Source organism: Pan paniscus, chromosome 17, assembly GCF_029289425.2.
Source record: "Pan paniscus chromosome 17, NHGRI_mPanPan1-v2.0_pri, whole genome shotgun sequence".
Classification (NCBI taxonomy): domain Eukaryota; kingdom Metazoa; phylum Chordata; class Mammalia; order Primates; family Hominidae; genus Pan; species Pan paniscus.
In genome coordinates this window covers 94,392,819-94,417,575 of record NC_073266.2, presented here as the reverse complement: position 1 = coordinate 94,417,575, position 24,757 = coordinate 94,392,819, and the positions used below count along the sequence as shown (strand labels likewise).

The 24,757-nt window shown below is 42.4% G+C and overlaps 1 protein-coding gene across 6 annotated transcripts in view; it reads right to left on the bottom strand.

Annotated features, from left to right (window-relative positions):
* Positions 1-24,757, bottom strand: part of ZNF236 (zinc finger protein 236) — a 157,684-nt gene that overhangs the window by 105,832 nt on the left and 27,095 nt on the right. For 5 of the 6 annotated variants that reach the window (XM_055102380.2, XM_034944088.3, XM_063597369.1 and 2 more), the window contains 4 exons: positions 24,559-24,701; positions 22,257-22,421; positions 5,837-6,015; positions 2,866-2,990 (listed from right to left, as the gene is read on the bottom strand). In XM_055102380.2, coding sequence (XP_054958355.1) covers positions 2,866-2,990; positions 5,837-6,015; positions 22,257-22,421; positions 24,559-24,701 — 612 coding nt within the window. Of the gene's footprint in view, positions 1-2,865; positions 2,991-5,836; positions 6,016-18,983; positions 19,287-22,256; positions 22,422-24,558; positions 24,702-24,757 lie in introns of those variants that run through there. The other variant, XM_055102381.2, reaches the window with a different exon arrangement.

Here is a 24,757-nt window from a genome sequence, read left to right as displayed (position 1 = left end):
GGGAACCCCTAGCCCCCTTCTCTGCTTGATTTTTCTGCAGACTTCTCAGCATTTGACCTTTTACATTTTACTTAATGTCCATCTCCCCTCCCTAGAATGCACGCTCCAAGAAGGCAAGTGCTTGTGCGCTGCGGCTCTTCAGCACCTAGAACAGGGCCCTGTGCACACTAGCATGCAGTACGGATCTGATGAATGAAGGAATGAGCAAAAAGACAAAATCGAGTTAGGTTAGAACCTAACTGCAAGGCTACTTAAATTTCTAGTCTTACTAAATTTTCACTCCCTAAGAAACAGAAAGCAGCTGAGTTCATAATAACATCAGATCCCTGCTTCTCTGAACAGCTTTAGGGTTAAATAAGTGAATCAGATATAACAAGCTTGGGGACAGTACACAAATGGTAAAAATCCCTGCTTTAACTCGGAGGGGGCAAGGGTGTGAAAGAGGAGGACAGGCAGTCAGGAGGCACAGTGAGAGCGTGGCCCGGTCACGGCTCTGCCTGCATGGGGACAGGAGAGGAGGACAGGCGGGCAGGAGGCACAGTGAGAGTGTGGCCTGGACATGGGACTGCCTGCGTGGGGACAGGAGAGGAGGACAGGCAGGCAGGAGGCACGGTGAGTGTGGCCCAGTCACAGCACTGCCTGTGTGGGGACAGGAGAGGAGGACAGGCGGGCAGGAGGCACAGTGAGAGTGTGGACCGGTCACGGCTCTGCCCACATGGGGACAGGAGAGGAGGACAGGCGGGCAGGAGGCACAATGAGAGTGTGGCCCGGTCACGGCTCTGCCTGCATGGGGACAGGAGAGGAGGACAGGGGGGCAGGAGGCACGGTGACAGCGTGGCCCAGTCACAGCACTGCCTACGTGGGGACAGGAGAGGAGGGCAGACAGGAGAGGAGGGCAGGCAGGCAGGAGGCACGGCGAGAGTGTGGCCCAGTCACGGCACTGCCTGCGAAGAGATACCCTTCCTGTTCTAGATGACGATGCTGCAATGTACTCAGCCTCCTTTGGACAGGAGCCCTGCTGGGGCATACACAATCCAGGCATGGTCCAGCAGGATTCTGGTCACCCCCCTCACATCATCACACACACTGTGAGGCACAGCTATTGGAAGACCAAGCCCAGAACACGGAATTGCCTGAACAGCAAGCAGGCACTCCCTGCCACCTCCACCCGGGCCCGCCAGCCTCCTGTTTAAACCACACCGGCCTACGTGACTCCTGGGGCTGGGACCTGCTGCTCTCTCCAGGCAGCTCACAAACCAATTGGAGCAAGTGACACATGCTTCCAGTTCAATGCAGGAAGAGTACGCATCACAGAATCCCAAAATGACACCTAAGTATGTGATTCTACACGCATGTGTCTCTCTAGGAGTGAGAGTATGCTTATGATGTAGGTATATTTATGTATGCGTAAAAAAAATCTAATGGGGTAGATATCAAACTGTTAAAGGTAAATGACAACTGAGAAGTGAACACGAGAAGGATTTGCTTTACTTTTTACTTTATCTCTACTTTGGGTAAAGTTTATAACTTTTTAAACTATTTTTTCATTGATTAAAACTTCAAAGACTACACATTAAAGCTGAATACTCTACAGACACAATGTATTAGCACATTTACAAAGGCATTTTCTTTCTCTCTTACTCTAGAAAATAAATAAAAACTGATGCTCTAAAAATATTAACTTTATGCTGACATATAAACATTGAAATCATCTGAATGACTCCACAATACTCTACATAGAAATATTCACTAAAACTCTGAAAAATAAAAAAAAAGCAATGTAACATAATAGAACTGCTTGACAAACAATAGCAGCCAAGCAAAATAGCTGTGAGATTTCTTACTTTATCACTATAAAAGAAAACCAAATCAAGAAATACAGAAGAAAACAAAAGGACAAAGCATGGATCATTTTAATTGCAAACCTCAAATACTAAAAATATTCATACAATTTTCCTTTTTCCTTCCCTAGAGATCATGCGTGTTACTAATACAATATTATAACCAGGCTGCTCTTTACAAGATGGCAAAGAGTATTCAGCTATGAATGCTGTACTCACTTTCAAATATTCAAGCAAAACTAAGGAACAAGATAAGGCATGGAGAAATAGTTTTATTATTTCAATGTTCCATAGCGTAGTGAAGGCAAAATTATAAAAGAATATGAAAATCCACTGCTTCCTTGTTTTTTATTTTATTTGTTTTTAATTTTATTATTTTTAAGAGTCAGGACCTTCTTGCTCTGTCACCCAGGCTGGAGTGCAGTGGCACGATCATAGCTCACTGCAGCCTCAAACTCTCAGACTCAAGCAATCCTCCCACTTCAGGGCTACAGGTGGGTGCTACCACGCCTGGCTAAGTTTTGTATTTTTTGTAAAGACAGGATCTCGCTATGTTGCCCGTGCTAGTCTTGAACTCCTGGCTTGAAGAGATCCCCTCACCTCAGCTTCCCAAAGTGCTGGGATTATGGATGTAAGCCACCACATCCGGTCTCTGTTAATTTAGCTCTAATTAGTGCAGTATAATATCTGACACACAGTAACAACAAATGAGGGAATAAATACCATACCAATAACAGTAATAATATCAACCCCCAATTATTAACAGTCTACCATGTATCAAGCACTTTTCAATGAGCACTAAGTATATTTGTTAATGTATAATTTAGGACAGCTATATACAGATAAAAGAGCCACATTTTTCAAGTAAGGAAATAAAATCACACAAAGAGTAACTAATTTCAGCAAGATTACCCAGCAAACTATGAGAAAGCTGGGATCAGATTCCAAGTCGAGCTAGCAAAAAGGCACCTGTTCTTCCCTTCAAGCCACACAGTCAGTCATCCAGAAGTCAGTGTTTTCATACCTGTGTGTATCCTAATGTGTCGCGTTAGCTGGCTTGGCTTTTGAAACGTCTTTCCACAGTGCGGACACGAATACGTGAATCCACTTCTGTCGATATTCCGGTTATAAGACCTTGTACTTGATACCCTAGTGTAATAAAGGGGGGCAAAATACACAGTAAGATGTCTCCCTTGTACCATAATTTCAAAATGAAAATCCTACCAGAAAATTTGGCTGACTAGTCATCAGAACCTGTTTTAATGATAAATCAATCACATATATGTATGTGTCTGTGTGTATATGTGTTAGTTTTAAAAATCATAAAACTCATTTTTCTCTATTTTTGATGAAAAAAAATTTGTTTTTTCCAGGTCAAAAACAGAAATTGGGACAGGGGGAGCAAAATGTCTCTTCTAGACAAAGCTTTACCTGTGATGGTCAGAAACAAAGATGCTACGGGTATAATTTCTACACTGACACCTGACCCACACCATCTCCTCCAGTCTCTTGCTCTCCGCACCATCTGCATACCAATGATGTCCAAACTCCTACCTCCAGCAACTCTGCCTCCTCCTCTGGCTCCAGCCCTGGACAGCCAACTCTCACTTGGCATTGCCTCATGGGTGGTGTCCAAAACAGAACTCTTCATTGATTCCCAACCTGCTCCTTTCCATGTCAAGACACGAAAGCTCCCTCTTGCACAAATTTAAGTCTCAGGAGTCACACTGGATTTTTCTAGTCCATCTCCAAAAGCTGCTGGTCTTACTCTGAAACACCCCCAAATGTGGACATGTCTCTCCACCCTCTAGCCACCACTGCGGCCTCAGAACGGGTTCGGCTCTCCAGTGCACTGCTTGCATAGCCTCCAAAAAGGTCTCCCTGCTTTTGACACCTGCCCACACACCAGGCCCAGTGCCACCCGAAAGTCTGGTCACGCCATTCCCTTTGTGCAAAACCCTCCAAGGACTCCCATCTCACTCATGGGAAATGCACATCCGCAGCCCCGCCGGGCAGGCTCTCCTCACCCCGGCCACCTTCCTGCTCCTCAGACCAGGGAGGCTCACTGCTTCCACCAACACACTCCTTCAGCCTGAAAGGTGGGTCCCCTAAGGCTGCAGGGCTCCCTGCTCCTCACCCCAGTCTCCTTCCAAAAGCCCCACTCAGAAAGGCCCACGCACAACAGCTGCCTCCCCAGCCTCCCTCAGCCACACTGCACACACCCATCCCACTGTCCTTCTTTCTTGACACTCACCACTATCTGAAACTGTGGTACCGACTAACCCACTCACTTGGTCACTGCCTATCTCCTCACTAAAGGGCAGTTCTGTGAGGGCGAGGCTTCGTCTGTCTGGTTTGCTCCTCAGTCTGGAAAGACCTAGAAGCCAGGACTGTCTGAGTGCCACAAGCACCTAAACATCTTCAATCATCTTTCAAACCTCCAAGGAAACATCAAAAATGCCTGCGTTAAAGCCTCATCAGAATAAAAATCTGGAGTGTATAGAGACCATGTATTATATTTGGGGGTTTAAAAATCACTGAAATTACCATCAAATTGGTTGGGGAAAAAAGAAAAAAAAAATCACTGAAATCATAAAGCATTAGGTGCATACCACATTAGTCAACAAGAGGCAAAATGAAAAAGACAGGAGAGAGCTGATCATACAGAGATGTCCAGTCCACATTTCTCAAATGCAATGTCTAAGAGGCTAAATAAACATTAGAGTCTTCAGCCATTTTATAAACTGTGGTAATCAACCGGCATGGAACTTCTTGTTGTTAAGAAGTACAGATATTTCCTAAACATTGCAGCTTAGAAGGATGGCAAGCTAAACTGATAATATAGTAGTTAAAATGATAATTGATACTGCCTTTATTTTATTTTATTTATTTTTTTTTTTTGGAGACAAGAGTCTCGCTGTGTCGCCCAGGCTGGAGTGCAGTGGCACGATCTCGGTTCACTGCAACCTCCACCTTCTGAGTACAAGCAATTCTCCTGCCTCAGCCTCCCGAGTACCTGGGACTACAGGCATGTGCCACCACACCCGGCTAATTTTTATATTTTTAGTAGGGACCAGGTTTCACCATGTTGGCTAGGCTGGTCTCAAACTCCTGACCTCAGGTGATCCGCCTGCCCTGGCCTCCCAAAGTGCTGGGATTACAGGCGTGAACTACTGTGCCTGGCCCAATATTGCCTTTTAGAGTTTGTTGGAGAAATTAGCTAAATTAGTGTGAAAACTGATTATCACCATTAGCTAACTTGAGCAAAGGGCCAGGAAGAATATTTTATTTCACTTTATTAAGAAACAGAAACATCAGTAAAAATATATTATCAGGAATTAGGCAAAATATAAAATTTTTAAAAACATGTTAAGTTTGACTACGAATAAATGTATAAATGCATTCAAATATAGTCAGTTGTTAAGATTATGAGCTCTAAAATCAGACTCTTATGGTTTAAATTTCAAACTCCTGACTTATAAGCTACAAAATCTCATAGAACTACTTGGTTCCTCTAATCTTGGTTTTCTCATCTGCAAAATGGGAACATAAAAGTACTCTGGCCTAACAGGGTTGTTTGTAATGATGAAATGAGGTTCTGTTTATATACACGCTAAGAACAGTGTCAGGCACATATGAGTTTTAACGGTTGGGTACCACAAACTAATTTATTAAAAGGAGTACTAATTAAACCCTTGTGAGTCTAGTTGACATATTTTGTTACCTACCCATAAACATGTATTGCCAGTATCCTGTTCTACAGCTTTCAACATTATAATACTAGGTAAACACTTCTACTCACATAGCCTGACACTATTCATTAATGTGTAGGGATGCACCATGCATGTTATAAAAGACATTCTGACACCAAATTATCTGTGGGGTTCCACTTTGCTGGGTTCTTGCAGCAAATATTTCCAGTGGGTCGTACCAAAGTGCGCCAGCTTTTATCATATTAGATGGATTTTTGACCAAGCCCATGTAATGACTCATACCTAATTTTGTAATGAGTCTTCATGTGTTCCTTCAGCTCCGAGGAGGTCTCGAACTCTTTCTTGCAGGCCTTGCAGGCATGCTGCCGGGTTCCAGCCAGCTCCTGGCGGTGCTCCTCCATGTGCACGGCCAGCTGACTCTGCAGAGTAAACTCATCCCCACACTCAGAACAGATGAGATTCTGGAAGAGAAAACCCATCGGTGAGCAGAGCAAACCTTTCAAAACCACTCCTTCAAAGAACTGGTATGATCAACGGTTAATACACAAATTAAATGAAAACTACTTGGTCCCTCTAATCTTGATTTTGATCTAATACTTTCCTCTGGAACAAGCATCACTTTCACCTCTCAAAAATGTATTTGAATATACAAAAATCATTTCTTTATTGGAAGAAAAAGACAGAAACATCAGGAAAAGGGTGAGAGATTGACACAATTTTTGAGCAAAATGAGTTCTGTTTCGAAGTGGTGTTGGGTAATGGCACTGGGTCCGCCTATTCTGTGAGCGCTTTAGAGAGAAGTAGGATGACCTCAGCACTACAAAGGGTCAGGAAAGAATTCAAAGTAAGATTATGGTTTAAGAGACGACCTTGAAACAAAATGCCAGCTTCCAAGTTTTTATTAGATAGACCACATCACTGTCTTGCTTGGTTCAGAGGCAGAGCAGAGTGCAGGCTGTGGCCCGGCTGACTGAGCGTGTGAACCAGGGACCCTCTGAAGCAAGGCGTGGGGTAACTGCAGCACACATACACACAGGAGTTCAAAGACTCCGAGCAAAAATACAAAAATGACAGCTCAGTAATCTTTCATATTTGAGTTCATATTTTGGACATATTTTAATAAATATATTAACATTTATTTCACCTGTTTGGGGTTTTTTTTCTTTTAAAAATGTGGCTACTAGAAAATTTTAAATTCCTCATCTTTCACTTAGATGATGCTGGTCTAGATGTTCTACAGCTGGGTCTAGGTTCACCTTAAGGCTGCCAATCACTAGCTAAGCTGCTAGTTTGGGTGTGTTGCCCACCCTGAGCCTATGAAACAGGGATAACAATCACCCCTGCCCTCACAGGGCTGTTACGAGGTTAGACAAAATGACACCTGTAAGACGCTGACTGTGCGTGGCCTAGAGTGAGAACTCAATAATTACTTCATCAGTAGCCATTGCTGACTTAGTACAAATTTCAGTTAATTCACTCATTTGGAGTTCCATCACACAATTACAGTATTTACTTAAATGATCCTCAAAATGAACTGTACAAACATGAAAAAACATGACCTGTCAATGAGCATAAACTGTTATTTCCAAATAAAAATACATTGATTTTTTCCTATCAGACTTTTTTCTGATCTGCATATACTAGTCCTGTAAATAAATGTTTGTAAACCTCATTAAAATGAGGCTGTTAATTGATACTACCTCTAGCTACACTGCAGAAAAAGACAAAGAAAAGTGAAATATTTTGAGAAATCCAAAAATCATTTAAATAACTTTAAAGAGTTATTTAAATTATTATTATTAAATTATTATTGTATAATAATTTAAGGAAATAATAAACTACTAAATTTTTAGTGACTTGTTGATAAAAGAAAATTTGTTCTAGGAAACTCCCCACAAAAAAAAATCATAATTTGATGCAGCTCTTAAAAAAAAAAAAACCTCTGCAGTCCTGAATGCATCTGAACAAAATGCACTGCTTTCATTACCAATGATTCCCCACTACGCCTCCTGTCTCAAAATCACATCACAAAACCCCTCGCAGCCCGCTCCTCTCCATACTGATACTGCCCTGGCTCACATCCACCCTCTTTTCACTTACTCTTTTACCAAATGATCTGATTCATGTGTTTCAGGGATATCTACACGGATATTACTCAGGCATTTGTTGGATCTGTCTGAGTGACAACCCCAGTTTATGCACAACGTGCTCAGATGGTGCGAGCAGGATCCAGCACCTCCCAGGCCACAGCCAAGACCTGCCAGCTTACAGACGGCTACATCACTGTCTTTCTGCTTTCTCTCCTGCAAGCCAAAAAGAGCCACGATGCTCCTCCCTCCCCCTGCGTGCCCTGGCAACACTTGAGAAAGTCTTCTGTAAGAAGAACAACACCCCAGGTATAGTCACAGGCCACTAGGACAACAGGCCTTCCACTTACTGCACCCTCTATACAGAGTTAACATCACATCTCTCACCTAGAGGCAGAGGCTGTCCTGGGGCAATTCTCATGATGCTAAGTGGCCATGGGAAATCATCAAGAGAAATGCATGGCATTTTCATCTATCTCCACCTTGCTGAAGATACGATCATCTCTAAAAGACCAGAGCGTGCAATGCTAGGTACTGACTGCCTCAAGGTTGCTCTCCTGTCCAACCCCAGCCCTCGGATGGCAGCGTGTGTTCACCAGACTCCGAGTGTTTGGGATTTTCCCCTTCTCCGAATCCCCTCCAGGATCCGCCCCCCCATCATCACCCTGTCTCCTGTCCTGGCCTTCTCAGAAGCCATGCTTCTTTTCCTAATGCAGTGTGCCTCTGCTGACCTCAGCTACAGCTCAACACACAAAATAAACCCCAAACCCACCCCACAAAACGCTGCTCTTCCCTCAACACTTACAGAACCTGATCCATCACTATTCATTTGTACGTGCCACTGAGATGATCAATAAATGTGAACAATGTCTTCCGTGGGAAAGTTGTTTGTGTTGAGTGTGTGTGGGCATGCATGTGTTGTTTCTCCAAACATTCTGTAACACCCCTTAAGGGAAGTGATTTACTCAAAAAATAATGTGACCTTCAATAATTATGTGACTTTTAAGAAAAATTCCTAAGTGATTTAAAAACTACAGTAATTTTTCTGGTTTACTCTTCTGGGTTTGAGATTTATTTGGACAGAGTAGTGACCAGTGTGAATTTTAGACTATAAATCTCAATAGAGCAGTAACTAAAAATTAGATTTCAGTGTTCTGAAAGTAAAACTTAAAAACGGAACACCTTAAACTAAAAAGTTAATTTAGTTCCTAAGTATATGTAAGAAGACATGTTTACAGGTTATTTTCTAAACCAATTTTAATGAGGCATACTTTACATATAACAAATGCACCCATTTTAACTGTAACTTTCTACTACTCCAATCCAATGTTGATGATTTCAGAGTTTAACCCTTAGGAAGCAATTTTAGTCCTATTTCCAAGGTTTCAGGGGACCCTGCACTGGTGCCCCCAATACTGTCTGCACCCAACAAACTGCTGGGTGCTTCACTGACTTTCATCTCACTTCATCTTCAACCTCACTGAAGGAGCAACAGCAGCTCCCCCAGACCTCAATGTACCTGCACTTTCTACCAAACGAAGTGGCTTTCTTCAGAAGGCTCTCTGAATGTCCTAAGTGGTGAATAGTTTAAAAAGCAATAATTCCAACAGCTGTCACTAGTTGAACTCTCTACCTGCCAGGAACTGTGCTGGGCCATTTTATGTTTGGATTAAGTTTCTTGGAGACAATGTATTGTTAGATCATATGAGAGGTTTTTTTTTGTTTTGTTTTGTTTTTTGTTTTTTGATGGAGTTTCACTCTTGTGGCCCAGGCTAGAGTGCAATGGCATGATCTCAGCTCACTGCAACCTCTGCCTCCCAGGTTCAAGCAATTCTCCTGCCTCAGCCTCCCAAGTACCTGGGACTACAGGCACCCGCTACCACGCCCAGCTAATTTTTGTATTTTTAGTAGAGATGGGGCTTCACCATGTTGGCCAGGCTGGTCTTGAACTCCTGACCTCAGGTGATCCACCCACCTCGGCCTCCCAAAGTGCTGGGATTACAGGCGTGAGCCACCGTGCCCAGCCAGCAATGTCTTTTAATTCACGTACTTACATTTAAAGTAATTATTGGTATCTGAAGGCTGAAGTCTGTCATTATTTGTTGATCACTCACTGTTTCTTTTCCTCTGCTTCTCTTCTTCCCTTCCTGGATTACTTTTTAGAATTTCTTAGAATTCATTTTGATTTCTTAGTAGTATTTTCGAGTACATTGCTTTGTATGGCATTCTTGGAGATTGTGCTAGGTAGGATTATACATACGGAACTTATCACAATCTACTGGCATTGACATTTTACCACCTTGAGAGAAGTACGGAAAACCTTATTTCCATTCAGAGTCTTGTACCGTTTTCCCTCTTTAAATATCACTGTCCTGAGTATTTCCTCCATGTACACTGAGCACACTAGATGATAATTTCTGCTTCGACCATCAACTATGATTTAAGAATTCATAAGGAGAAGAACAGTGTATTATATTCACCCCAATTTTGTATTCTTACTTATTCTTTTTGTGTCAGGGTTTTCCAGAGAAACAGAACAAACGTGTGTGTGTGTGTGTGTGTGTGTAAATATTTGTTGGCCAGGTGCGGTGGCTCACGCCTGTAATCCCAGAACTTTGGGAGGCCGAGGCGGGCAGATCACCTGAGGTCAGGAGTTCAAGACCAGCCTGGCCAACAAGGTGAAACGCCATCTCTACTAAAAATATAAAAACTAGCCGGCCGTGGTGGTGGATGCCTGTAATCCCAGCTACTCTGGAGGCTGAGGCAGAAGAATTGCTTGAATCCAGGAGACGGAGGTTGCAGTGAGCCGACACAGTGCCACTGCACTCCAGCCTCGGCAACAGAGTGAGACTCTGTCTTAAAAAAAAAAAAAAAAAAAAAAAGATATTTGTTGTAAGAAATTGTCTCATGATTATGGAGGCTGACAAGCCCCAAATCTGCAGCGTGGGCTGGCAGATGGAGACCTAGGAGAGCTGATAATGTAAGTGACAACCAAAGGCCGTCTGCGGGAGAATCCCTCTCACTTGGGGAAGTCAGTCTTTTCATTCTATTCAGGTCTTTGACTGAAGGAGTCTCACCCACATCATGGAGGGCAATCTGCTTACTCAATGGTTTAAATGTTAATCTCATCCAAAAACACTCTCCACGTTCACACAGAAAATTAACCACCACACCATTCTTCTTTCTTTTCTGAAGTTCCAAGCCTCCTTCTGGTGTCATTTCCTTTCTGTTTGGAGATCTTTCAGTGATTCTTTAAGGGTAAGTCTGCTAGCAAGAGTTTGTTTTCCTTCATCTAAGAATGTCTTTATTTCTCCTTCGTTCCTGAAGGACATTTACCACATATAGAATTTGTAGCCAGGCATGGTTGCTCACATGTGTAATACCAGGACTTTGGAGGCAGAGGTGGGAGGATCGCTTGAGCCCATGAGTTCGAGACCAGCCTGGGCAACACAGCAAGACTCCGTCTCTAATTTAAAAAAAAAAAAAAGAAGAATTTCTAATTGACAATTCTTTTCTTTCAGCAATTGAAAATTTTTGTGCTATTTTCTTTTAGCTTCCATGGAGGCAGATGAGAAATTTGCTGTCACCTGAATCAGTGTTCTTCTGCAAACAACAGATCATTTCTCTCTAGTCTCTCACAAGATTTTTTTCTTAGGTTTAGTTTTCAAACGTTTCATTATGATATGTCTTGGTGTGTATTTCTTTGGGTTTATCCTGTTTGGAATTCTTCAATCTGTGAGTTATGACTTTTACCAAGTCTGGGTCGTTTTCAGCCATTATTTCTTCAAATACATTTCCAGCCCCACACTCTTTCTCCTATCCTTCGTGATGACCACGATGCAAATGTAGAATTTTCTGTTATTGTCCCAAAGTTCCCTGAGGCCCTGTTAATTTTTCTATTTCTTCTCTGTTGCTCAGCCTAAGTCATTCCTGCTGCTCTATCTTCAGGTTCTCCTCTGATTCTCCTCTGTCCTCTCTGGTCCACCAGTAAGCCCTTCTGCTGAGTTCTTTAGTTCAATCATGGGATTTTTCAGTTCTATAATTTCCCTTTGGTTATTTCTTCTATTTCTTTCTTCTATTTTTTCATTTGTTTCAAAACTCATAAAGCATTTTCTTGACAGCTGCTTTAAAGTACTTGTCAGGTAATTCCAATGTCCAGGCCCTCTTCATATTGATATCGCTCTTTCCTTGTTCCAGCAGGGACTATGCTGGCTCGTGTCTGTGTCCTAGACACTTTGGGTGTTAAACTGTGGGACCAGTTCTTGGGCTCTCCTTTGAGCAGCAGTTGCCCTGTTCAGATGCAGTGTAAGGACCAGCAGCAGCAGAGACCCATTTCGCAGAGCCCCACTGACCGCAGCGGGAGGAAAGCACAGTGCAGACTTGTCTGTCTTGCATGGTTCTGTCTCATCACTGATGGGGAGGGAGGCCCAACTCCCTAGTGGGCCCACTGACACACTCTGGAGGGAGAATCAGAACACTCCCTGCTTCTGCTAAGGGAGGATGGAAGGCGGGCTTCCAAAGACAGACTCTGCCAACACACTGGGAGGGGAATTCTGGGTGTCTCCTCCCTCTGCCAGGAGAATCCCCCTCCTGGATGCAAGGTTAGCTCCCTGCTTGGGCCCAAGCACCGGGGAAATCGAAGTGCTGCCAGCTCCCAAGGGACAGGGACAGAATGGGATAGAAGTTCAATGCTGTACTCGGCTCCGCTGAGCAGCTTTTCAGTTGGCATTTCATTGGAATTGAGTAAATACCATAAAAAGATTTTCTGTTCTGTTGGACCAACCTTTTCCCAGTACTGGCTAAGGGAAACCAGCTTTTCTTGGAGTGTTTTTCTTCTCTGCTTGTTGGCAGAAGGCTGCAGGCTTCTTCAAAACCGTGTCCAGGTGTCTGGGAAGAAAAAAAGAAACCCAGGCCGGGCAGGGTGGCTCACGCCTGTAATCCCAGCATTTTGGGAGGCTGAGGCAGACGGATCACGAGGTCAGGAGATTGAGACCATCCTGGCTAACACAGTGAAATCCCATCTCTACTAAAAATACAAAAAACTAGCCGGGCGTGGTGACGGGCGCCTGTCGTCCCAGCTACTCGGGAGGCTGAGGCAGGAGAATGGCTTGAACCCAGGAGGTGGAGCTTGCAGTGAGCTGGATCGCACCACTGCACTCCAGCCTGGGCAACAAGAGCGAAACTCCGTCTCAAAAAAAAGAAAAAAGAAACCCAGGGAGCTGACGGCCACATTATTCCTCAAGTCCCTCCAACTGTCCGCCACCTCTGATGCCTTTCAGAGTCCTTCTGTGCCTGTTGGCTGGTTATCTCTAACAATAGTGATACGGGGGACCCCTAGGAGAAGGAAGCTGCTCCACTGTGGCTGGAACCTTAGAGGTTATTTTTAAATACAATTAAAGGTAAGAAATTATCCCTCTAGTTACTATTAATATGCCATATTCAAATCAATTAACTGAAAAATCAAACACAAAATGCAAAGGCAGCAAGGAATGTATTATTTTGACATACAGGGAAAAGACTTTTAATTGTGCTCCAATACTGATTCTTCCTTTCGTATGCAATAATAGACTTACTGGCTGAGCATACAGCTAATCAACTCAACACTATTTCGCAGCCGCCCAACCACTAGATCACTGGCCTGATGACTACGTTCTACCCAACTGAATGTGAGCAGGACTGAAATGCATCTTCCAGATCACGCCTTTAAAGAGAAGCAGTGCACCTTCCTCCTCCCGTTCTCACTGTAAACCATGGTTCAGAAGCAAAGAACTCAGAGATAACAAATGAAGATGTTGGACAAACCTGAGGGCACGGCTGCCCTACCAGCTCTGTACCACATACGCCAGCCTGCCAGGTGAGGCACAGTCACAAACTCTGACCTAAGCATCAACACAACAGTTGGAAAAAAGAGAGCCAACATATTGCCAACATGTTATTACAGAACAAGCACAATGAGGCCTTTTTCCCCTCTGCTCATGTAAATCTTGAGCTCAGCATGAGGGTGCTAAGTTCAGGTGGCTGAATGTGACAGCCCAACTTCCAGAACCCTTCCTCCGGCAGCACAGACACGCAGTGCCAAGGAAGCTGTGAAGCATCCTCACAGCTCCCTCACCAGCTTCACGCCAGACTTCAGCAAAGCCTCTTCCATGACTCTTCCCTGCTTTCTTCTCCTGTTAGCAGTTATTAATCAAAGACAGCCTGCTGTGTGCTGAAGGGAGAAACCAGAAGCAGGGGTGAGTAGTAATAGAAATGTAAAGTCAAGCGATTTCGGAAAACACATATTTCTCAAAAGCCTTTTCAAAAAAATTTAAAAAGGAGTCAGAAGCGAAGGAATGTGTAAGTTCTTACAACCACAACAGCGAGAGACGAAGGGAGCTGGAGTTTTACAAACAGAACTGAGGGTTTGGATGAGAGTAGGCTGCACAAAGTTCAGATGATGTGGTCCTACCCAGGAGACCACGGCATAACAAAACCACACAACAGCAGAGGCAGGGACTGAAGCACACAGCAAAGAATGTGAGCACCACTGTGGGAAGTGATCTGGAAAGAACCTGGCCCATCTGTGGAAGAGAAAACAGGACGAAGGGAAGGTTTTCAAAATAAGGTATAAATACTTTAGAACATCTGCGAGTGACAGCTAACAGTTGTTTCTCTTTCCAGTGATGGAGGAAATCCCAGTGAATTATTAAAAGGCACATCTGAAGGAACTTCAGAATGGAAAACGGTGAAGCTCACTGTGCTGGTGACCCCCGTAGATGGGTGTAGCCTTAGAGGTAATCTTTGCCCTTCGTGTCGTCCTCGGGTTGGGCCACCCAGAACATGTGGCATGCACAGACATCTTCAACCACCTTTACCTGTGTCATCCTAACAGAGGGTTCACGCACACCCCTCAAGTTTCACCTCTCTGCCTAGACCACACGGCTCAACATTTCAGCTCTCCCGCCAACATTCCCATGGCCCTGACTCCTTTGTTATTCCACAGCACATGCTTCAGAAGCCCCCACCTCCAGGCAAACCACCATCTCCACTCCTCCCAGCGGCTGAGCGGTGGAAAGGAGACCATACCCCCGCCCAGCCCAGACTCCACAACCAGATGGGCTCTCAGCTCCCAGGGCTGCCCACAGATGTGCCCCACTCAGGCTCTGCTCTCATTTCCCAAAATAGGCACCCCATGCAGATCTCTAGATGCCTCAGGCCACCCCATGTTTTTGGTGAAGACAGAGTAATGTTTCCATTTCCCAGAGAAATGTGGGCTCTAAGGCCTCAGCCCCAGCCCATGAACTGAGGCACTGCAGTGCACCATAACAAGCTTATGAGGAGGCCCAGGAATACGTCACATGTTCAAGGGAAACGGCGGTGCTCCACGCTTGTCCAATAACACCCAGAAACTAGATTGAGGTACTTCAGTTTCAACAACATGTCTTTGTGAAGCTAAGTTTCCGCGGTTGCTGTGGTTAAAGATCAAAGATGAAGTGAAGAACCACGTGGAAGAGAAAACTCCAAAATCAATGTACGAATGATTGTAAATAGGAAATGCAAGGATACAGATGCTGTGCAGTACCCAACACACCCGGGTTAGTCTTTCAAATAACTATTAAGTTATTAAGACAGAAATACTTACTAGATCATACAGATCTAACTGGTTAATACGCAGACCCTTGGGTTCTGCCTGAAAGTCTATAAAAAACTTCATGAGACACTAAGAAAGCACAGTCTGAGGAAAGCTGGGAACACGTGCAAGACATACCAGGAGCTGCTCCACTTCCACCTCCAGCTGAGTCCTCTCCCCCTTCCTCCTCCACCTGCACCCGCCTCCAAGCTGAGCCCTCTCCCCCTTCCTCCTCCACCTGCACCCGCCTCCAGCTGAGCCCTCTCCCCCTTCCTCCTCCACCTGCACTCGCCTCCACCTGAGCCCTCTTCCACTTCTTCCAGGGTCAAAAGAGAAGTATCTCATCTGTTCAAAACTAACTGCTCCCCTTGTAAAATGTCACTCTTTTCCCCTCCAGATAGGGACCTCTGAAAATGGATATTACAGCAATGTTAAACTGTGATCACTGTTTTGTGAAATGAAGAAAAGTGTCTTTGTTTTTAGGGGCTACATCCTGAAGTATTTAGTGGTAAAATAACGTGAAATCTGTAGATTACTTGAAAATTGTTCAAAAAAGGGAGAAGGGGGGAGGTGAGATCTGGCAAATTTATCAATTGGTGAGTCCAGGAAAAGGTTATACAAATATCCATTGTACTATTATTTCAAATCTTCACTTAGGATTGGAATTTTTCAAAATAAAAAGTTAAGTGAATATGCCATCGCTACATACTATGAAAACAAATAAATGATATACGGGCGATTTTTTTTAAAAAACTGCGCATATGCTAGTTGCAACAACACAGAACCAAACACTTACTACCCGATTATTATGTGTAGATGAGGCTGCATAGAGAATCAGGGAGGATGGCAGGGAAAACTAACACACACAAATGCATCGCTTTCCTACAGGCACGTAACACAACATATGGCCAAAAGACCTCCCTACACAGTATCATTAGAATCTTAAAATACTTAAGAAACATAAAAAGTGTACTGAATCCATAGTAACCAAACATCGCTGCTGTTTTCACATTCCGTGTTCTCATAAAGATTCAACATTATAAACATGTTCAGTTCTCCCCTGAATCTAAATATTTAGTACAATAAAAATACCAGCCTATAATTAACTATATAAAATTCTAAATTTCATGTTATGATAAGCCAGAAAAAGAAAATAAGAACATACAAACATTTGCTTCTCATTACAAAGAGAGACACAGCAGAGACACACTAGAAGAGCAGGAAGGCAGCCCGGGAAAGGCCGAGGTGAGTGGGCGGGCAAGGGTGCAGGAGATGGGCTCTCCTCCAAGTGTACCTGCCTGTGTCACTTTGACTTTTAACAGTTGGTTAATATCCAAATATTCAAAAACTAAACCCCGAGCCTTCTACTCTCCTCTGCTTTGCACTGTGTCTTTTGTGTCAGATAATGTAACCTGAAGGAGGGTGGTTAACTGAAGGCCTGGAATCATAAGAATGGGAAGGGAGAGGTCCCACATGGCAGCAAAGTGAAGTAGGTGACCCTGCTGACTTCACAAAACCACGGCAGAGGAGGAAGACCATATCTAATTATGCCTGCCATCTGAAGTAGGGTCGGGGGGCTGGCTTGAGAAATGTGGACATTCTGAGGGCTGTTGGACAGGAAGACCATGGGGGTCCTGGCTGAGCAGACGGCTCCTTCAGAGCATTCAGGATGAGAGAGTGAGTAATGATGCTGGTGCTGCCAGGCGCTGGGTCCTGGGAGAGAAGGAGCACACACAGGAACTGGGGGAAGGCCTTGCGAGAGAAGGACCCCACATAGGAATTATGGGGAGGCGGGGAGGCCCTGCGAGAGAAGGAGCCCACATAGGAACTGGGGGGACATGGGGAAGCCCTGCGAGAGAAGTGGTCCACATGGGAACTAGGGGGAAGCAGGGAGGCCCCGCAGGGATGGGCTACACTGCAGCATCAGTGTGGATGCATCCCTTCCATGCGAGTTCTGCTCTGCATGTATGAGGATCTGTACCAGGCAGATCAGTGTGGGATGTTCCAGACGTGTGGGATATTTTAGAAAATAATTTTAGAATTGGGAAGCATTTCTAATCAAGCCAAAAGAACCAGAATCCATAAATGAACAGATTGAAAATTTGAGTCCATGACAATTTAAAAATTTCTGCCAGGAAGAGAAAAATAATGAAACCAGAAACCAAGAAATAATTTTGTCACACAAGGCAGAAAAACCTAACTTTCCAGGAATGTAAATACTTTACACAAGTTTGCAAGAATAAGACCAATAATCCCCACACATCCACCTTGCAAAAAAAAATTATTTAATTAAAATAAAAATATTATTCATGGCTAATAAACATGGAAAGATGCTAAACTTCACTCATAATTAAAGAAATATAAATTAAAACAAAAACATACTATCTTTAAATTACCAGATTGGAGGAGACAACTTTTACAACAGAGTATTGAAAATGGTATGGCTGGCCAGGTGCAGCAGCTCATGCCTGTAATCTCAGCACTTTGGGAGGCCAAGGCGGGTGGATCACCTGAGGTCAGGAGTTTGAGACCAGCCTGGCCAACATGGCAAAGCCCCAACTCTACTAAAAATACAAAAATGAGCCAGGAGTGGTGGCAGGTGCCTACAATTCCAGCTACTCAGGAGGCTGAGGCAGGAGAATCGCTTGAACTCGGGAGGCAGAGGTTGCAGTGGGTTGAGATTGTGCCTCTAGCCTGGGCAACAGAGCAAAACTCTGTCTCAAAAAAAAAAAAAGAAAAGAAAAGAAAATGGGTTGGGCACAGTGGCTCACGCCTATAATCCAACCACTACTTGAGACCAGGAGTTCAAGAGCAGCCTGGGCAACATGGTGAGACCTGATTTCTATTTTTTTTTAAGTAATAATTTTTTTAAAGAGAAAGAAAATGGTATGAAGAAATGAGCAATCTTATACACCATTTATTGGCTGGAGGATAAACTGACAAAATCTCTTTGGAAAACAAATTTGACAATATCAAAATTTTGAATTCACATATCCTTTGACCTAACAACTCCATTTGCAGGAATATATCTCACATTTCTATTAACCCAGGGTTTCCTCAACCTCACACTACTGATGTTCTGGGCCAGGTCACTCGTAGCAATGGAGGCTGTGCTGGGCACTGCAGGGTGTTCGGCAGCATCCTCTACTCACAAGATAACAGAAGCACCCCACCCACGCCCAGCCCCACAACAGTGATAACCAAATGTCCTCTGGGATACCACACTGCCCATCTTGAGAACTCAAACATCGACAAAAATATTTGATCACCATAGCTTTGTCTGGAAAAGGCTGGAAACAACCTATATGCCTAACAGCAGTGACTTCCTAATTATGATACACATTTAAACAATATAATACCATGCACCTGTTAAAAAGAAAGCGACAGCTCTCTGATTAACAGATGTGGAATTACACTTAAGACACATAGTTAACTGATGAAAAGGCACAGAATATTATGGGTTGACTAATAAGGGTACAGAGGAGATGTGTATAGGCATAGAATGTCCCTGGAAGGATACAGAAGAAACTGCTAATGAAAGTTGTTTCTGAGGAGCAAAACTGGAACTTAGGAACCCAAAGGAGACGTAACTTTTTGCTCTCTATAGCCTTCTCTATTGTTTGATTTCTTACCGTGTGCACATAGGATTTATTCCAAAATATATTAATACACCATTATTTAATACATTTTCTGCTTTTAAGAAATTAAACTGGCCAGGCACAGTGGATCATACCTGTAATCCCAGCACTCTGGGAGGCTGAGGTGGGCAGATCACTCGAGGTCAGGAGTTCAAGACTAGCCTGGCCAACATGGCGAAACCCCGTTTCTACTAAAAATACAAAAATTAGCTGGATATGGTGGGGCGCCTGTAATCCCAGCTACTTGGGAGGCTGAGGCAGGAGAATCACTTGAACCTGGGAGGCGGAGGCTGCACTGAGCTGAGATCATGCCACTGTACTACAACCTGGGGGACAGAACATGACTCTTCTCCCTCCAAAAATAAATAAAAATATAAATATAACTGCAGCCATTTTTGAATAGCACTATTGATAAGTGACACAGGCATTCCTAAACTCTGCAAGAGAAGGTGTTAAATTGGCATGTACTTTCTAGAATGTCATATGGCATTCTATAAAGAACTTGGGGGAAAAAAGTCTTATTTGTTAATTCAATTAATCTAACTGTAGGAATCCATCCTAAGGAAATAATTAAAGATGCATAAGAAGATTCATATGCAAAGATATATTACTTACAATATTTAAAAATATAAACAATGTAAATGTTAAACAATGATGAAAATTATTAAATTTTACTATGCTAAATCCAGATGCCAAAGACTTTTTTTTTTTTTGTAGTGACAGTCTATGTTGCCCAGGCTAGTCTCAAACTCCTGAGCTCAAGCGCCTCGGTCTCCCAAAGTGCTCGGATTACAAGCATGAGCTGCCACACCCACCCAAGATACTGCAGATTTTAATAATTTAAAATATTAATATTTGATAATGAGTGATAACTTTGATGATGAGTGAAAAGAGGGAGCATGTATTTACAAAATATTATGGAAAAAGGTAGGTTACAAAAGCAGTCTGTATAATGACATAATCCTATTTTTGTATTTAAAAAACTATTTTAAACATAAACTATTAAGAAAAGCATGTATAGAAAAAAGTTTGAAATACCACAAATGCATTCTCTCCACATAGTATGTTTTCTTTCTTATAATTTTTTTAACTAATTGATTTTTAAATTGATAAGTAAAACTGTACATATTTATGGTGTACCACATGATGTTTTGGTATATGTTGAGGAATGGCTAAATCAACCTGTTTTGCATGCGTTATCTCACATATATATTTCTTATGGAGAGAACACTTAAAATCTACTCTCACAGCAATTTTCTTTTTCTTTTCTTTTCTTCTTTTTTTTTTAAAGACAGAGTCTTGCTCTGTTGCCCAGGCTGGAGTGCAATAGCATGATCTCAGCTCATTGCAACCTCCACCTCCTGGCTTCAAGTGATTCTCCCGCCTTAGCCTCCTGAGTAGCTGGGATTATAGGGCCTGCCACCACGCCTGGCTAATTTTTGTATTTTTAATAGAGACAGGGTTTCACCATGTTGGCCAGGCCGGTCTTGAACTCCTGACCTCAAGTGATCTGCCCGCCTCGACCTCCCAAAGTGCTGGGATTACAGACATGAGCCACCATGCCCAGCCAGCAATTTTCAAACATACGATGTATTCTTATGAACGTAGTCCGCATGATGTACAACAGATCTCTTGAACTTACTCCTCCCGTCTAACTGAAACACTGTGGCCTTTGACCGACAGCTCCTCAATCCCCCTATCCCCCAGCCTCTGGTAACCACCACGTTGCTGTTTCTATGTGTTCAGCTTTGTTAAAGTCCACTATGGGTGGTTTTAATGTTACCTTTATAACTAATTTTTTTCCAAAATAAATATGCATTACTTGTATTATAAGATGTTAAGGGATAAAAATAAATTACTTTAAAATAAAAAGTAAAGACATTGATAAAAACAGGATCCAAAATCACGTAGAAAATATGAAGTCAGGCCAGGCGCGGTGGCTCACACCTGTAATCCCAGCATTTTGGGAGGCCATGGCAGGTGGATCACTTGAGGTCAGGAGTTCAAGACCAGCTTGGCCAACATGGTGAAACCCTATCTCTACTAAAAATACAAAAATTAGCCAGGCATGGTGGCAGGCACCTGTAATCCCAGCTATTCAGGAGGCTATGGCACGAGAATCTTTTGAACCCAGGAGGCGGAGGTTGAAGTGAGTTAAGATGGCGCCATTGCACTCCAGCCTGGGCAACAAAAGCGAAACTCCATCTCAAAAAAAAAAACAAAAAACAGAAAGTGTGAAGTCAGCTTTCACAATGTAAATTTTATACAGGTGCTCCCTGATTTACAATGGGATTACATCCTGATAAACCCATGGTGAATTGGAAATATCACAAGCCAAAAGCGTGTGGCTGACAGGGAGTTGCAGTTCATTGCCTCTGCCTAACATCACAAGAGAAGTAAGGTTTCTAAGAAATGTGTTTGCTTTCACACCACTGTAAAATCAAAAAACATTAAGTCTAAACCATCTTCAGTCAGGGATCGTCTGAATATGCAATTTCAATACTGTGTTTTTCTGTCTCCGGAAGAAAATATACCAAATAGTTATCAGTAATTAATTATCTCAGAATTAGAGATGACTTTCTCCTTTAACTTTTTGTATCTTCCTAATTTTCTACAGTAATAATGCAAAGGGGGAGTTCAGAGAAGGTTTTCTTTTTCTTTTTTTTTTTTGGTAGAGATGGGGTCTCACTATGTTGTCCAGGCTGGTTTCAAACTCCTGGCCTCAAGCAATTTTCCTATCTCAGCTTCCCAAACGCTGGGATAACAGGCATGAGCCACTGCACCTGACCAAGGAGGAGCATATTTTTTAAGCAATAGCCATTGGCACTTTAGATTCAGCCCCCAACCCAGCACTGTGGCCTGTCATCCTTAAAGCTGTCCTAGACATTGGGCCTGTGGAGCTCCCAGGAGTGGTCACTTTGGTATATAAGCTGCTTTGGGCCATCATGAAATGATTCTCTTCCCTCAGATTCTCACAGTCAGAGGACTCAGGAGCAAGCAAGGAGATTCTACCATCTTCAAAGCAGAAAAGTTACTTTTGGCCATGGCAGAATCGTATAAATGTTAGTTTCTGTTTACAAAGAGGAGGGTGAGGCGCCAGGAGGAGCCTCTGCCAGCCAATGTGGATATACTTTGATCCTTCAAATATACTACACATTAAAATGTCTCTACCCTAAGGCATTGACAGGGCCAGAAAATAAAATGTCTTATCAGTCAACTGGTGTCAAGGCAAATCTAATGACAATTCACTCCTTGAAATCTACACAAAAGGCTTTCAAAACAAGTTTATATCTAAAATCCTCCTGACTCATGATCAGATGTATTTTAACAATCAGTTAACAAAGTATATGCAAAATGATGATGATTACCTCTTCCTTTTCATGTAGCATAATATGCGCTTTGAGACTAGCCACTCTGGAGAATTTCTTGTTACACACAGGGCAGGTAGGATCTTCCCCGCTGTGGGTGCATTTATGAAGTGTCAGGTTGAATTCAACATTAAATGTTTGGGGGCACTGGTCACATCGATGTGGCTATTTGGAGAGAAAAGTGAAGAAGCCACTGAAATACAATCTTTTCACAGATGCTTGTTCAATATATGAAAATATTAACAAGTACCATAATGTACAGACAATCTACAGAAACTTCTGAAGTCTCCTCTGGCTCTTAAGTCAATAAATCCAAAATAAACACAGTAAAGCACCTGACAGAATTACTGAAAGGATTATAAGGATGAAAACACATACATACACAAAAGAAATATTTCTAATAAGAAATGCTGTATATAAGCTGTTTTCTTTCAGTGAGTATAAGTGTTTGACAATGAAACACCTTTCAAAGATAACCTTTAAAACATGTTATTAAAACATATTTCTGTGCCCAGGCACGGTGGCTCACACCTGTAATCCCAGCACTTTGGGAGCCCGAGGCAAGAGAATCACTTGAACCTGGGAGGCCAAGGTTGCAATGAGCCAAGATTGCACTACTGCATTCCAGCCTGGGCAAGAGGGCGAGACTCTGTCTCAAAAAAAAAAAAAAAAAAAGGTTTCTTTCTCCATGTGTTTGCATAACATGGGTTTGTGTTGAACGTCTAAGTATGCATGCTTACATTTGCCGTTTGTAAGTGTGTATGGATACCGCTGTAAAATGAACACATAGAGAAAGAAACATATTCTAATAATGTATTCTCAATGTTTTCTTCCAAACATTTTCTGTCAAACTCTTCTATTCATTGAAATGATAGAGTTTATGATGAAGCTTTTTTTAAAAAAAAAAAAAAAGAAAGAAAAAGCTGCGTATAAATTCATTGGATTGTAGTCTCTGAAAAATTTCAACTCATTAAGTTGGATTTTTCCCTTCTATTTCTGACCAAATCCATCATTATAAACAAAATCACTTCAAGCAGGCCGGGGGTGGTGGCTCACACCTGTAATCCCAGCACTTTGGGAGGCTGAGGCAGGCGGATCACCCTGAGGTCAGGAGTTCGAGACCAGCCTGGCCAACACGGCAAAAGCCCATCTCTACTAAAACCATAAAAATGAGCCAGGCATGGTGGTGCGTGCCTGTAATCCCAGCTACTCGGGAAGCTGAGGCATGAGATTCGCTTGAACCTGGGAGAAGGAAGGTTGCAGTGAGCCAAGATGGTGCCACTCTCCAGGCTGGGCAACAGAGTGAAACTCCATCTCAAAAAAAAACCAAAAACACTTCAGGTAAAATAATCATAAAAAATTTTACTAGATTTTAACAGAGTTTGCTTATCTAGGTCTAAGATTTTCCCATAATGGAAGGTATTCTGCTATTCACTTGTAAAAATATAATCACTGGTATTTATCTCTGAAGTAACAAGATCCTAATGAGGAATAAGTCAGTATCTTCAGATTGTCGAACCTGAGAAAATAATACTGGTGCATACTGGTATATTATGATAATATATGATATATATGGTATATATGATAATATATTATATTATCATAGCTACAGCAGCACCATTTGTGCTGAAAGTCAAGCCTGAGATGGTCACATCCTGTTCTCTAAAGGAGGTCCCTGATGTTTTTCCGGTCTCAAATGGCTCACTAGCTTACATGCTCCTACCTAGAGAAAAGTTGACAATCACTTTTTTAATTATAGTTTTAACTGTCACTTTCCATCTATCAGGCAAATCATTCCATTAAGGCACTAAAATTCTTGACAGATCCCACAAGAGGTACTGCAAAAAAGAGTTCAAATTTCTATTTAAGATAGTATTTAATATTTGCTCCCTCCTGAAACACAACCTAAAACATCTAGAATACCATTTTTAAATGCAAGATCACTTAAAGATAAAACTCCCCACTGGAGAAAAATACTTCAAAACACACCACTTCTGTGTTCAGTCATACAGGAAATTGAAACTACTTTTAAAAAGTCATATTTTTTAAACAATTATTTGTCCCCAAATAAGTAACTTCAATATACAAATTCACCAGGACAAGCTCTCACTCTCTCGCCTTATCAAATAATAGCTAGGAATACAACTACAACTTTTAAAAAGGCCAAAATATTTATTTGTAGAATACAAAATGTTCTACTATTTAGGAACCTAAATTAAAAGTTTTGATTTTACTTGTTCATTTTTACAATACCTCCAGTTTCAACGCTCACATTCCTGACATCACCTTTGAAAATACATACCTTGTCATTTCGCTCGTGATCCCTCATGTGGCGTTGAAACTGGGATTCTTTTGGAAAAGATAGTAGACAGATTTCACATTTATGGAAGTTTGGAACTTGATAGGCATAATTAGTGTTCTCCGCATTCAATGTTAAAACTCCATCTATAAAATTGCATAAGTATAGACAATAAATACCAGTTGTTATTCTCATCACATAA